Source organism: Amblyomma mixtum, chromosome 7, assembly GCF_055824585.1.
Source record: "Amblyomma mixtum isolate Tamu chromosome 7, ASM5582458v1, whole genome shotgun sequence".
Taxonomy (NCBI): Eukaryota; Metazoa; Arthropoda; class Arachnida; order Ixodida; family Ixodidae; genus Amblyomma; species Amblyomma mixtum.
This window is the reverse complement of record NC_143018.1, coordinates 84274183-84289503: the sequence shown is the minus strand read 5'-3', so window position 1 is coordinate 84289503 and position 15321 is coordinate 84274183. Positions and strand designations below refer to the sequence as shown.

General features: G+C 49.1%; 1 protein-coding gene across 1 annotated transcript; it reads right to left on the bottom strand.

The window, feature by feature from the left end:
- Nucleotides 1–4299: 4299 nt before the first annotated feature.
- LOC149336667 (uncharacterized) lies at nt 4300–14725 on the bottom strand. The gene is made up of 4 exons (XM_089554201.1): nt 14629–14725; nt 11914–12132; nt 6786–7083; nt 4300–4684 (listed from the first exon to the last, which is right to left on the bottom strand). The coding sequence occupies exons 1-4, from the start codon at nt 14723–14725 to the stop codon at nt 4300–4302; spliced, it is 999 nt and encodes a 332-aa protein (XP_089410327.1).
- Between the last annotated feature and the right edge of the window lie 596 nt (nt 14726–15321).

The window sequence follows — 15321 nt, the reverse complement described above, 5'->3', positions numbered from 1 at the left end:
TGGCGTGTGTGAAAGATGATGACACTTTAAAGACTTGACGCCGGTAAGTAGCGAAATGCGTGAAACATTGTGTTTGGCGGCGTCTGAGTGGGGAAAAGAAGGCGGAGCCGAGACGAGGGTTTGTACGACGTGCAAGCACTGTCTTGTTAAGCAACGAACTTGTCACTACCGCCACTTAGCTTAAAGCATGGTTGAGGAGTCCACTGTTACAAGAGGGCAGTTATGCGCCTTCCCTCTGGTTCAGGTGTCCACCGAGATGTGGACACCTCGCCCTCACCTCACGCTACGTATATCCTGGCATAACAGAGCTAAGCCACTGCCAATTTTTTAGAATTTGGAAAGCGCGGTTATCCTGAGCGCTGTGGTCCAACAAATTTTAGGTATTTCGACACGTGTTTGCGCTGGAGAGGTTGCTTTGCCTGCAAGCTTATCGGAAGCTGATGTATTTTGGCGCGATGAGGAGAGAATTTGTTGGAGTAGAGCGCCGAGGGTAACTGCGCTTTCGAAATCCTAAAAACTGATATGGATATCACTTACGGTTGCCTACCCGCCTCTCACCAATTAAGGAGCCTAACAGTAATAGTTAAAAAGCCAACTTTTCAGTATTGGTTAAGCAGCCTGCTAGTTAGCACGTCTTAGCTCTATTCTGATGTACTACATCACTGACAATGCTATACCGAAGAAAGCCTTCTTCTGATTCAAGAAGCCTATTTTTAAAAATTATGTTAAGTCTTGGGTGAAATACCCTGCACACTGTTACGTTACGCAGCAAGCGTTTAGTCTCAGTGAGGCGCCGGGTCAATAGTATAGACATAAGAAGAGAAGAAAATGCAAGCAAGTTAATAAATTTCAGTAGCGACAGTTTCAAAATACAACAATACTCGCAAAAACTACCCAAGAGAAACTGCTCCCACTCTATATTTGACGAAAATTTTGTCCACCTCGCGTCTTATAACAGCTCATAACAAAGTGGTGCTACAAGCTTTATATCTGTAAACAGTGATAATACCGGTACACTTTGTACGGTGAAAACTCGGTCAGCACGGACGAAGGTCTCTCGAAGTGATTGGATTTATTTCTTCTCGAAGTGATTGGATTTATTTCTTTAGAGCATTGCCAACAATTCTCGGCAAAACATTTTTGAGCGGAGAACTGTTTATGAACAGGTTTCACTACAACAATCAGTATATCGGCAGATGGCAGCCCTGTATTTTTTTTCTGTTAACGTTTTCGCCATCGTCAAAGGGTTCCCCGCACACCCAACTATTCTGGACAGAGGAATTTTTGAGCGGGAAACCGTGTTTTGGCGCAATTTTTTATATGTAATGTAAGATCTCTCTATAATAATCAATATATCCGCAGATCAGCAGATGACAGTTTCCTATTTTTTTCTATTAACGACTTTGCTATCGCCAAAAGCGTTCTCTATTGGTTTTCTATGGCAGTCATAGCAGTTCGATACGATCGATGGAAGCACTTTAAAACAACAATTTTGCGACATATCAGAAGAATGGACTACTAATTTCAATATTTCCGTGTAAGCGTAGCACAATTTTTCAGTTTTAAAAATTTTTGTTTTAGAATATTGGGCTCTTGTTTTTCGATAGTCGCCTTCACTGTTCGAGCCTCGAGGAAATAGATGGAAACACTTCGAAAGATTTTGCTGCATATCTGAAGAATGAATCGTTACCTCTAATATTTCCCTAACAGTGTCTTACAATTTTTCAATTTTCATTATTTTTGTCCGGGATTGTAGGACATGGTTGATAACTGGAAAATTTTCCGTTCTTAGTAGGCGCCAGTTACTCTCATCTTTATTTTCTGCTAGTAGAGGAGGACGTAGTACAGGCCAGCAAAAATTGAAAACAAAGAAACAAGACAAGTTGCCCATTGTAAGAATACAAATATGCCTCTACCACTAAATATGCTGGAAGCAAATACTAGTAGTTGTCAGCTTTGGTTTCCCTACACTGTGTTATACAGTTCCAGAGGAACATACGGAAGCCTTAGCAGGACAGTGGCACGTGGTCTAGTGAAGCCTGAACATGTTTACAAATCAGGTCAGCGTGCCAACAGAAATAAACAGTTTCCAAGAGGCACAAGGAATTACCAGCAGACGCAAAATACCACAGCACGCTGTACAACATACAGGAGCACGCGGACAAGACACAAACATATGGTAGGAAAACCGGAGGTACCAATGAAGGTGATGGTACGAGTGTTGGTAGAGTACGATGAGTGGATTGGAAGAATATTTCCTGCGGAAAGCTGTTTACCCACAGAGAGGAAATGTCTGGCACTTGTCAACTGCCACATCACATCAACACATCAGACACGTTTCACACGACATCACAGCAGGGCTTCTTTCGAAGCTGGAATTAGTGCGCGGTGTCGAAACTAGCCCAAAGTGGGCCGGAGCCCAGACTATGAAGCAGTCGTATAGATTTCCTATAGCGGTGCAAAAGGTTTTCACTCAATCTGCGGCGGCGAATGGGCGTCAAAACTCAGACCTAGTCTCCTGGGTTTTATTCCGCGTTGGATCTTCGTAGGTTGTAGCGACTGGCGCTGGTCCGCTGCTCGTCTTTAATCCGTAATCGGGAAAGTCTGCGGGCTTCTTCTGGGCGATGAAGGTAGGCGGCGACGTCGACGTTATCTCCTTCGGTAATGTTCGGCAGCATGGCGTCTAGCGTGGTCGTGACCACACTGCTATGGACGAGCCTAAAAGGCGTCATTGGGTGGTCTCCTGCACTGCGCTGTTGTAGGCGAAGACGATGTAAGACAGGATTACGCCCCAGGTCTTATGTTCGGCATCGACACACATGGCGAGCATATCGGCGATGGTTTTGTTCAGGCTCTCAATCAGTCCGTTAGTCTGCAGATTGTTTGCATCTGTCCTCCGGTGGCTAGTTTGGTTGTAACGCAGGATGGCTTGCGTTAGTTCCTCTGTCCGTGATGAGCACATCGGGGGCACCGTGTTGCAGAAGAATGCACTCCACGATAAATTTGGCGTCTTCTGCTGCTGTTTCTATAAGCCACATCGTTAGCAAGGACAGATTACGCCCAGAGCCGCAGAAAGCAACAGCTATCGCACTGTTCCACCGCCGGCCGATATGAAAGTTGTGCGCAGATTCTTCGGACTGTGTGCGTATTACAGACGATTCGTCAAGAACTTTCGTGCAACGCCGAGCCTCTGACCCAACTGACAAAGGCAGACGTGCTATTTTAATAGGAAATGCCGCAAGTGGAAGCCTTCAAAGAACTTCAGCGTCGTTTACAGTCCCCATCGATGCTTGTGCACTTTGATGAAATCGCCGACACTGAAATTCATACCTACACAAGCAGCGTCGGTTTAGGCGCTGTCGTCGTACAGAAAACCGACGGGCAGGATTAACTAATTGCAGACGCTGTAGCGGTTCCTTGTCCAATGTCGAGGCTAACTGATCGACAACTGAGAAGGAATGCAACGCCATGAAAATGGCTTCTAAACAAAACTCTTTATCTGAACTGACTTACACCCGCAAAAAAGTGAATGAGTCGGTGGCGGCGCTTGGGCCCGCAAAGAACTGAATGAGTCGGCATCGGCGTAGCAACAGGCGTGCTCGGCGGTCGTCGAACCGAATGCCCGCCGCTCTCAGCCCTAAAGCTCGAAAATTCTCGACAGGACAAGCGAAGATCAGCGATCATGATTGAAGCAAGAAACGGCTTTTCGTTGCTCTTCAAATTCCACAAGAGCTAGAGCGTCTGTCGTTCGTCTATGGCGTGTATAGTTTGATCTGTGAATGTTAAGATTTTGTAAAAATGAAAAGAGGCAAATGAGCTTGCTATACGCGAGTTTCCACGGATTCGACTGACACCGTATTTCGCTGACTGCGAAAAATCGGGGTTTTATTGCAAGGCAGGAATTAAGTGCATGACTAAAGCTTGAAGTTCAGTTAGTTATACTTTTTTCTTCAAACCCTTACTTCTTTCGTGGCTCGAGCTGTGCCCTACGAAGTCCAATTTTCAGCTATTTTTTATTTAGAAGGTTTATAAAGCGGCTTTGAGATTACTTCACTAAATGTAGTACACAACAGGACAGCAGCTTCAAACATCGCTAACTCGACAAAATTAGGAGAAAAATTTAACTTGAAACAAACCAAAATTTTTAAGCGTTCTCGTTATGTATATACTGCACCAATGCTTCTCAACAGAATGCAATAATCCAAATTGGCAACCATGATTGCATGAAAACAATACGCGACTAGGCGTACACTGTCCCGGGCAGCAACGGCCGAACAGGGAGGGACAGTCAGCAGTGTGTCAGGGGATCACAACAGCAGCAGCTGCCACCTTGTTCTCGACGATGTGGCGACGGCTGCTCTCAGCAGGGAAGAGGGCGCTGTTGTGCGAGCGCGCCAGTTCGGCCACGGTGACCAGAAGCGGCGCCGCGGAGCTGCACCTCCCGCGCAGGTCGTCGGCCTGCACTTCGTGCGCGGCCACACAGAGGGCGCCATTGGTCAGCTCGGCGATCGCTCGCGCCTTATCCCTCAGCGTGGCGTTGTCGTCGTACGAGTAACTGAACTTGTTGCCCCTGCGGTCGCACACATTCACCAGGAGGGAGCGGCTATCGGCGTTCATCTGAGGCCGGCGGTCCGCTTGGCAAGCCCGCATGGCTTGGCAGAGGGCCGAGTACTCGATCACCTGCCTGCGGCCGGAGCAGTTCCACGCACCAGGGTTAGAGTATTGCCAGAGATTTCCATTAGTTCAATGCGTAATGTTCAACACTTTAAGGGTACTGCTAATTAGTGTACTAAATAGAAAGCTCTCTAGAGTACTTAATAATATATTGGAGAGCTACTTGCTCTGCTAGGGAAGCGAGGATTTGACAGCACTCTAACCCAGTTTGAACGTCCTGAAACTAAACGCGGTCTGTAAGGAACGCTTTCTACATTGTGTCTGATCAATTTCGATTACTTGCGGCCTGCACTGACACTGCACTGTAATGGGGCCTTTTAGAGCACTAGCTGCTGCGAGACGGCGGGCGCAACATTTGAGCCCGCAGAAATATTAAAGCGCCGTTCTTTTATGCGATAGCATAAGGAGCTCGTCGAGTCGTTTAGAGTTGACGCCATGATCTCGGATTTGAGCCTGAACAGTATGTAGAGTTCTTTTGTAATAAGGGGGTGCCGTCGTGATGCATATGGCAACTGTGTATGTGTGTAAGAATCGTATGATGAGTCATGACTCATGAGATAGACCGGAAGTGAAGTCACTAGGCTGGAAGTGACAGATGCTGTTTGACAACTATGTACCGGTGCATGAGTCATACAACTACTCGCGACTCATGACATAAACCGGAAGTGATGACACCGGGATGAACCGGCAATGACACCGACCAAACTTGTAGTGACGTCATCAGACCTGAAGCCACGTCAACTCTAACCGACAGTGGCGCCACAAGACTGGAAGTTGATCATGCTCAGGCGCCAAGTGGCGCAATGCTATTGTATCGCGCACTTGATAGAACTACCTGTCATCCTAACTTTATTTGTCTGCATCATGTGGCGCGAAGCTCGTGATGCATATTGTGTGGGTGGCTGCTGAGCGCACTCGGAAGTCCCAGTGTGAAAGGAGAGTGGCTGCACGTGGACGGGTTTAGTTGTGACCGTGGAGAAAAGAAAACTCTGAAAAGGACGTTACGCCATACCACCACCCTTTTCTTAACTTCAGTTTTGTACATCGTGTCGCGCGCCTCCAAGAAAATAGAGGCCTCTGCACTCATCCTGCAGTGTCATGAACCTTGCCCGCCTGATCACATCACCGCATTAGTTTAAAACATCAAAAAGAGACGGCCGCTAAGATCTTGGAGGCCGTCGCTAAATGAGCTTTATGTTCTATAATCGTGCCGTGGTACCACCAATCGGGCAAGATGCATGAGATCTTAAGAGGAGTGTCGAGGTTTTTTTTTTCTAGGAAGCGCAGCCCTTACCCCTTCCTCTTTTTCTTTCGGGGCTTTCCACAGGCGGTCACAAGTGAGGGCCTAAAATGGAAGCTGGACTTGACCAATAAAAAATGAAGGGTTAGTCAGGCTGTGCTGCGAATTGCTTGAAAATCGATGTTGAGATGATAACGCTGTTGAGAGGCGACACACGCACGGATCCGGCGGATGCTTGTAAGCGCCGGAGATGGTCAGGTGCGGCAGTATGATATTGCGGACAAAGTTGTTACCTGTACGACGCAGTTGAAATCAGAATATGCCGTTTTGATTCACCGACCCAAGAGCTCTAATTATTCCGGATGCAGAGGCACCAAATGTCGCTGCATCCATGTCGCACAGCACAGTGCCTCAATGAATTATCCCGCATCACATTTTCGTATTCTGAGGTCGCGCTGTCCTGCGATGCACAGAATGCTCATTTACCGGAGGCAATGGCGACGTCGGCGATTCGCTTGTCCTTCTAGCATTCATCGACGCCGCTTCTCCCAAGCTCTTTCGACTCTTCCGCTCCTCTTAATTTTTCGCGTGAATGAACTATGTTATGCCGTTAGCGCATCCAAGTATAGTATATCTATGGCATGGCATCAAAACTGTGAGGTGGCGGTCTTTACTGAGCTTTTGTTTCTTCCGTTGCGCCATAGCTGAAATAACGCCTATGGCCACATTGTAATGACGTCATATCCGGATAACAATGCCATCTCAACACTAAAAGCTTGAGCAGTTCGAAAACTTGAAAAGTCGCTCTTGCGCGGCGAAATTTTCTAATCTAGTGGCGTCGGTTTCCGGCAGCCACCTTCACCTCGCTCACCGCGTGTCCAGTCGAAGCCCCATAAAGCTCAGGCTGTAGCATAAGTTGGTGACCTCGGGATCGCCGGCGGTGACTAGCGCCCTCTGCGCCTTCAGCACGCCTTCTAAGAACTCTGCCATGCGCAGCGGGGCGCTGTCCCCCGTCTGCCCAATGGAGTTGTTGAAGTTGTTGATGAAAGTGGTGTCCGGCATGAGACCTGTTGAGTCCACAGGAGCGTGCGTCTGGTACACGTTGGCTAATACGTTGGCCTTGAGCTGCACCCCGAATGGTCCGCTGCGCAGGATGACAGAGTCCGATCCTGCGTGCAGTTGCCGTCAAGAAAAACTCGATTCATGTACATGGTCAGGATTGTAGAAGCCTAGTACGAACGCGACGTTAATTGTAGCGTCTACCTGCGAGAAAATACTTGAAACTTCACGGGGCTGCAAGGGAGAAATGAAGGACGCCATTCATGTGTGGTTTAGTGAAAGGTTGCAAACGGAGCGAAAAAAGACCTGCACCACTTTCGACTGCTCTCCGATACACGCATTTACAAGGACCTTCCGACACACGTGACTGGAGGTGGCATACAGTCAGGAGCTTCTAAGTTTTCATGCCACTGGTCCCTTATGGCTCAGCCAAACCTTGATAACACTCTAGAAGGCGAATGCCAGATAATTTGTTTCTCACATGACCATATGACGACACTGGAGGCGACGCTTTTTTACCGCAGCAGAGCAGAGTGCATGAACTTGTTGGTGAATGCCTACCAATCTTTGCCCGGTCGCCTAGGGCGAGGTAGTAGAGATGGCTCTTCTAGGTCTGACAAGAGCGAGTGCTTCCAGATCAATTTGGCCACATGAACACGGATGGCAGCTTCTCGAGATCGCCTGATCTCCGACACACATTAGCTTAATGTACGAGGCACACCTGCGGGATTCTGTGAAAAATGAGTATATTGTGACGAAGACGAAGCTGGCAGTGGCGCGGGACGGAGCGCTCGCGCTAGGCCAGCAGCCATTAAATCACCTCTTGGTCATGGTTCACCACGTATCATTCTTAGGCTGGCCGCCGCGTTACATTTGGTGTGAGGTGCTGGGGTACCTTCATCGCCATCTTGGTCCCGGAGCTTCGGTGTCCTGCGCCTGCCGTGGACGTCGGCCGTGAGTGCCTGGTCCGCGCCGCCCGGCCATGCCCCAGCCCGCCTGACCTGAACCGACCTCGCCACTCACCCCAGCCCCGTCCCCCGCCCGGACCACAAGACACGACGACCCAAGACCCGACCGACCCGAGACCCGACCGACCCGAGACCCGACCGACCCAAGACCCTGCCCACACATGAGGACACCGTCCCCCTGCCCCTGCCGTTCGGTGCGTCCAAGGGCCTCGGCCGTCAGCTCCTGGCACCCTACAGCCCGCATGCTTCGTGGACCGGGACTCATTTTCTCATGTTTCTCATCGTGGCGGCCAGCACTGCATCATCTTCTACATACTGTTCAACCCCCTACTCAAGACCATCGTCATTTCGCCGTCTGTTCATCACCGATCGGGACGATCGCTCGGAGGCCCCGGGTAGTGTGACGAAGACGAAGCTGGCAGTGGCGCGGGACGGAGCGCTCGCGCTAGGCCAGCAGCCATTAAATCATCTCTTGGTCATGGTTCACCACGTCTCATTCTTCGGCTGGCCGCCACGTTACAATATGTATATGCCCATAACGAAGAACACGATGCGCGTTGGTCCCAGCGCCATGGTTATCGCTGCGCGCCTGTCTGTTTTCGAACTGCCTGCAAATGGACCGCCATCACCGGTGTCCCGCTACTTGAAATGAAGTCCCGCTTAAACTTGGCAGAGGTTCCGACATCGCGTATGATACCAGCCATAGAACTCCGCAATTACGCACAACCGACGCCAGCGATGCTCGCTGACATCAGCTACCAAGCTCTTTAGATGAGTCCGGTGGTGTTTCGAGCGCTTCAGCACGTATATAATAAAGTGGAACGACGAGTTGAAGTTGATAAAGAAATGACCGACGATTACGAACTGAGAAATTTGAGCGCAGTTTGATTTTGCGGTACACTGAGTCAGAAAACATGGACTACGTACGCTTAAGCTACCCTGAATAGTACAATGCGAAGAATTGCCGCTTTGTCGCACAGGGCCTCTAAACTACGACATTGGCTCATGGTTCATGGGGGTTTAACATCGCAGAGCGACTCATGCTATGAGACACACCGTAGTGAAGGGCTCCGGAAATTTCGACCACCTGCGGTTCCACTGACATCGCACAATTCACGCGCCTCTAGAATTTGGCCTCCATCAAATTTTGACCACCGCAGCCGGGATCGAACTCGCGGCTTTCGGGTCAGCAGCCGAGCGCCATAACCACTGAGCCACCGCGGTGGCTAAACTATAACATTGTATGACCGATCGTCATGGGTGTTGAGCGGCATGGTGCAACCCTTGCCCGGCTACTTCGTCCTCTCCCACATTTGGTGCTTCCGGCGAGAACGGGTTGCAACGTGCTTGTCTCCCTGGTTAAAGGAGGAACGCTCAAGCCATTAAGGACGCGGCATCCTTGGGAGCGGGCCACGAAACGCGTCTCCCGCACATTCAGAATAGCACGTGCCCCTTCCTATGGTAAACGACGTGGACTCCATAACGACCTTCGTAGAAGCCACTGTATGCGCTGGTTAACGGTTAGACCGTCGATCCATGGCGGACTGAAGTTGCGACTAGCAGTTTTGTGCTAGATCTTACGCTGACTCGAACAAAATCATCCACGCAGCGACAATTTTGTTCGCAAACCCCACAACCCGTGCTGCCTGACACGGAGGGTTTTGGGGGCATCTGACGGCTGCCGCATTCACCGCAGTTGCTTATGTGCAGGTGGTTGCGGAGCACCTTCCAGGCATGACGGCTATCTGTAAACGCGTTTAGGAATTCATTACGCAACAGCAGGCGCAAACTGAGGGGAACTTCTCTTGCCTGCCCCTGCCGTACCCTTCCCCTCTACCCTTTCCATCTTACGTTTCCGCCTTTCTCCCCCCCCCCCCCCGTTTTTTTATTCTCTCCATCCTTTTGCTGTCGTCCTACTTTCATCCTTCGCCGTGCTCTTCGCTTTGCTATAACGCTGTCGGTTGCGCCGGCAACGACGGCGGCGCGCAAGCCAGGAACGGGCGCCATAGAGCTGTTTTGTAAAACGTCGTTTTTATGAGACCACATTAGCAATCTTATGGCACGGAAACCACAAGGAGCAAGCGCGATGTACTTGATTTAGCATTCACTAACGCGATCGACGCTTTTCTTTTCAAGGGTTACCACGGAAACAATGTTGCTCGCGGTCGCCACTCTTTCCCTCCTTTCTGGCTAATGTGGATGCGTACCCGAGATTTTTCCCTGTACTTTACGTTTCTCAACGAGTACCCCCATTTCCAAAAGTAACCGAGCAGCAGGTTTTTAAGGCGGAAGCCTTTAATGTCTCATCGTTGAAAGCAGCAGTTGTCGACAGAAAATGTCACGCTTTTCAATTGGTGGAAACGGTCGTGACGTCACAGTGCGCGAATTTCAAACGGGGCCAATTGTACTTTGGCTAGTAACCATGCAACCAATTGAAGGGATCGTATAGTGATGCTCCAATTAAGTGGGACTGAGCTTAGTTAATTGCTTAATTACTTAATTAGCCTAATTAACTGTTCTAGTCAGGCCCTATCAATAAATAAAACCGAGTAAGAAATTGGTCGAGCTCCGGAATCGAACCCCGGTCTTCGGAGTGCGAGACGAGCATGCTATCCACTCCGCCATGCCAGCTGGATGGTTCGGTATGAACAAAGGCGCGTCTAGTGAATACGGTGTCTTCGCTCACTGCCATCCTCCTCCCTTCCCTTCCGGCGAGGTGTAGGTGTCCACCGAGATATGAGAGACAGATACATTTCCTTTCCTCAAAAACCAATTTACCGACGAGAGAAATGGGCGATGTGGTTCTATGGACTCCATGGCAGCGTTGCAAGACGCTGTCGCGTTCCACTCTTAGAGGCGAAGCTTAACATCTTAACCACACATCAGTGACCGCACTTTAGGTCAAAGAAGTGCACCCCCCCCCCCTGAATTTTGACGGGTGTTCACCGAGATATGTGAGACAGTTACTGCCTCATTTCTTTTCCTCAAATACAATTTTCATTTTCTTCATTACCGGCCATCTTTGTCTTTCTTTCACTCCCACTTCCTCCCTTCCTCTACGGTGGGTTCAGGTGTCCACCGAGATGACAGAGAATTACTGCGCCATTTCCTTTCCTCAAAAACCGTTGCACTCATCGCGCGGAACGGGTGGTGGTGTTCTGTGGACTCCCTGGCAGCGCTACAATACACTGTGGCGTTCCACTCCTAAAGGCGAAGCTTAACCGGCATTAATTATAAGTTAATTAGTATTCAGGCATTAATCAGTAATTAACCATTAATTAGTGATTTCTCATCACTTAGTAATTAGCACTCAATTACTTGTGACGCCACCAGTGCCACAGAAGCAGTCAAAGTGGTCCGAAAAACGCTTTCGCCTCTACGCACTTTAGACAGTCAAAGTGCCCCCTGAATTTTTTGCTTGTCAACCGTATAACGGAGCCTTTACGGCACCCCTGAAGAACAGAAAAGAGTCGAAAGGTGAGAACAAGGGTCCACCTTACTGTACCAAGATTCACAGCTTAAAGGGTTGCCATAAGTGCTTTGCTACGCGGCTGAGAAACAAACCACCATTGCCCGGCTACTTTTGGCAAAGACGGTACCTATTCTCAGAAATGCATATCCGAGACTGATACAGAACGTTTCAACGAAGATTGTAGTTCGCTGCAGTACAAGTGCTTCTTCCTCTCTCCTGGCCATTCAGACTGTTTTCCCATCGTGCCGTGAAGTGAGCGTTCTCGATCGTAGGCGCTCTTTGTAGTGATCGCCTCTACCTAGGAATGGCCCAAGTCAACTGGGGATAGCATGCACGCAGCGGATGTATGGGGAGTGCTGGAAAAGAGATGGGGAGTGAAGCATCGCAGACATTTCGCTATCACTTCTTCTCTCTCGAAAAAAAATAGACAGAATAGCTTAAAGCTTTCCATTCCTTGTCCCTAAGGCCTTCAGCATTGTGCCCCCACTTTGGCCACTTGCCTTTGGACTGGACCAGCTGGTCGATGAGGTCGAAGCACGCCTTTGTGGCGGAGGCACTCTCGTTCCCCTGCAGGTAGAACTCGAACCCTTTCAGCTTGAGGGAATCGATGTGCTTCTCGAGATCGGCGACACGCGTCCGGGCGCACTGGGCGGCCTCTTCGGTGAGATAGACGCTGGACTGAGTGAGGGCGCCCTTGAAGAATTCGTTTTGGCTCCTCTCTGCGTGCGCATACGAGAAAAGGAATGAGTGCTACGAGTCACTGTCTGCTGCAGAACGAACCCTTTTAGCGTCGTTACGCATTCTCGTTTATTCGTGAAAACCCTTTACGCGAATAGGAGGACGTGAGGTGTACTGAAACGGACATTCCGAAAACTGAGCGGAGTTACCACGCTCGAGAGCAGCGATACGGGTGAAAGAATAAGAGAGATTGACTTTGGTAGAGGGCTATGCTTAACAATCATGAGTACACTCTGGCATGTGGTGAAGTGTCACAAAGAGGCTTTTGAGGAGACTGGCCCAGAAAAATATGGGGAGACAAAGAACCTAAGCTTGAAAGCTTGTCTTTTCCACATAGCCGTGCTTAAGATATAGGCAAGTATTTTGGTATACAATGTCGCGGAACACCAGGATCACGCTCGCATTTTCTCTGATACAAAAATAAAAGTCCCGACTAATAAGACTACTACAATATAACAGGCGGAGGATACAACGAACCCTTATATATAGCCTTCATAGATTATATTACGGAATTGGGGAGTAGAACAGACTTATGTGAAAATGCGGGAAGATATCTATAATGGCTGTGCAGCCAACGTAGTCCTTCATGAAGACAGCAATAAAATTTCAGTAAACAAGCGTGTCAGGCAGGCAGGTACACAATCCATCCAGTGCTGTTCACCGCCTGTTTACAGGGCATATTCAGAGACCTGAAGTCAGAACAGTTGGCGATGAAATTTGACGGAGAACACCTCAGTAATCTTCGATTCGCTGATGAGATTGCGTTGCTCAGTTACTCGGTGGTTGATTTGCAAAACATCATAAATAACTGGGACAGACAAAGCCGAACAGTGGTTCTAAGAATTAATACGGCCAAAAGTAATGCTCATCAGTCTCGGAAGGAAAAAGCAGTTCACGGCTGGCAGCGAGGCGCAGCATGTGCTAAGAGAATACGTCTTCTAACGGAAGATAGTGATCGTAGATCCGGACCACGAAAGTAAAATAACCAGAAGAATATAAGCGAGGTGGAGAGCAGTTGGCAGGTAAGACATGAATCCTTTCTGGTTAACATCCCTGCCTTTCCCTCTCTCACTCTCTCTCTCAGTTAAACAATGTCGCTCCAGAGAAAAGCATATAACAGCTATATATTACTCGTATACGGAAGCTTCTTAGAGACGAAAGGCAGTGACACACCAATCGAAGTTCATGACAGAACCGACACTTCGTTGACAACTCCGCACCTTCATCACGGTTAGCCGGGTAGCAACAAGAGACGCGCTTTTAATCTTTACTCTAAGAAGAATTTTCCGCAAACTGTTCGCCAGCGCAGGAACGATGTCCGAAACTTCGCCTAAGTGCGAAGCGCAGTCGCGAAGCATTCTGAGGACTTGCACCATCGCATTGCCTTTGAATGTGCCAAACCCAATCAATTCAAGGAATAGCTTAGTCCTGGGGCATACAAAACAGGCACAGATTATGGAAACTAGACCAAAGTGTCATTTCGATTAGTGCATGCACATGGTCTTTCCTATGCTGTAAAGTCGCCACCCGCCCCACGCCCCCCCCCCCCCCCCCCCGAACATGCATTGTTCGAACCCCAACTCATATGACTCACATGGAGGCTGCAGTCTTTCCCGGAACCGTGGCAGTGGACCCAAAGAAGGTTAAAAGCGCGTCACTTGCTCCTACCCAGTCACACCTGAAGAAGGTACCCAGTCGCTCACCGAAACGACGCTGAGCGACTGCGTTCTCTCGTGGGACTTTGGTTAGAGTGTAAATGCCGTTTATCTCTAACTCGCCTCCGAACCAGGCAGATCCCTATTCAAATGTTCATGCTCCAGCAGAAGCTTCTATAGAGCCAGAAAAAAGAGAGACATCCACAAATATCTTTCTAATGATTTCGACATAAGAAAAAATTTATGACGCGCACTTAAGTCCCTTTACGAGCGGAAATGCGAAAGCTGAGTGCGGTCCGCAGCGCCGTACAATGCGAGGGAAATTTTCAGAAGGTGCCGCATGATGGCGCTACGACTGCACGCCAAGCATAGTGGAAATTGACCGGAAACGTAAGGAATTTGGGACTGGCTTGATTGCCAAATATAATTAACAAGCTGATTATTACTCATGCAAGCCTTGGAAGATATCTCAAAGATACGTTTTTAAGAACTGTGCTCTCATTAGACACGCCTTTATTGAGCGTCAAAGGTCAAGTGTCGTGGCGGATTGGCAGCGGCCGCGTCTCGCACGCCGGCGGCCCTGATTCGTTTCTCATCTTGACCCCAACTGTCTTTTCTTATGACTGACAGTTCGAGCGGACACTTCTGCGGATAGCCTCTGGCTGCAACTTCCGTCCATGCCACTCATGAGCCAAGGAAGGCTTTCGCCTTAACAACAATGACGTCACTGCAGTGCGGTCGTGTCCCAAGTGCGTGGAGAGATTTATTAGAAGGTCTAGAAGAGACGACCGTGTCAGTTCTGAAAGCATGTAAGTGGCTCACCGCGCTCCTCTTCTTCCCCAGTGACTGTGAGGATGAGGTGAGAGCAGAACCTGGTGGCGGCCGAGACTGTGTCCGCCCAGAGGTCCTGGCTGCGCATTCGGCAGATGAGGAAGGGCCTGTAGGCTTGCACTGCACGAAGGTACAATAGGCGTGGATAGGTGATAGGGTGCTCATTTTTAGATTCTTTTTTCTGTTTATTCCTTTCTTAAGACGACCTTGTTCAGCGCTGCCTTTCAGGCCAAGGCCGGGAATCTTCACTGCTAGATTTGAGATTTCATATTATGGGGGCGCGGCTGTAAAATATGAGTGCAAAATGGCGAATTCGAAAATAAACATACAAGATACGGACAGAGGCATTCTGTGGGGATAGCTTTTACGTCCGACTTTTATCCCTTTGGCATTAGATGGAACGCCCTCTGACGTAGGCCTGATATCAGGAAATCAGGTATGAGTCTCTGATTGAGGTAATATAAGCACTGATAACTGTTCACCACTGTCAAAGGAGCGAAGAAAGACGTCGGAAATGGAATCTTTAAAAAAATGGCTGGGGTTTAACTCAGCTGCATCTAATTAGACGGGCGAAAGAGCGGCCGCCATCACTCCGCAAAGTCGAGCCCCGTGAAGCGAGCGCCGCGAGGCGCGCGCTATATAAAGCTAATCACGTGGTCATGTCACGTGATACAGCGAAGGCTC

Excerpts from the sequence above, each read along its gene's own strand:
- LOC149336667 (XM_089554201.1), bottom strand. The coding sequence starts at position 14,725 with ATGCGCAGCCAGGACCTCTGGGCGGACACAGTCTCGGCCGCCACCAGG. Across the intron at positions 12,133-14,628 it reads TGGGGAAGAAGAGGAGCGCG|AGAGGAGCCAAAACGAATTC; the intron begins GTGAGCCACTTA and ends ATGCGCACGCAG. Across the intron at positions 7,084-11,913 it reads CCAGCTGGTCCAGTCCAAAG|GATCGGACTCTGTCATCCTG; the intron begins GCAAGTGGCCAA and ends AACTGCACGCAG.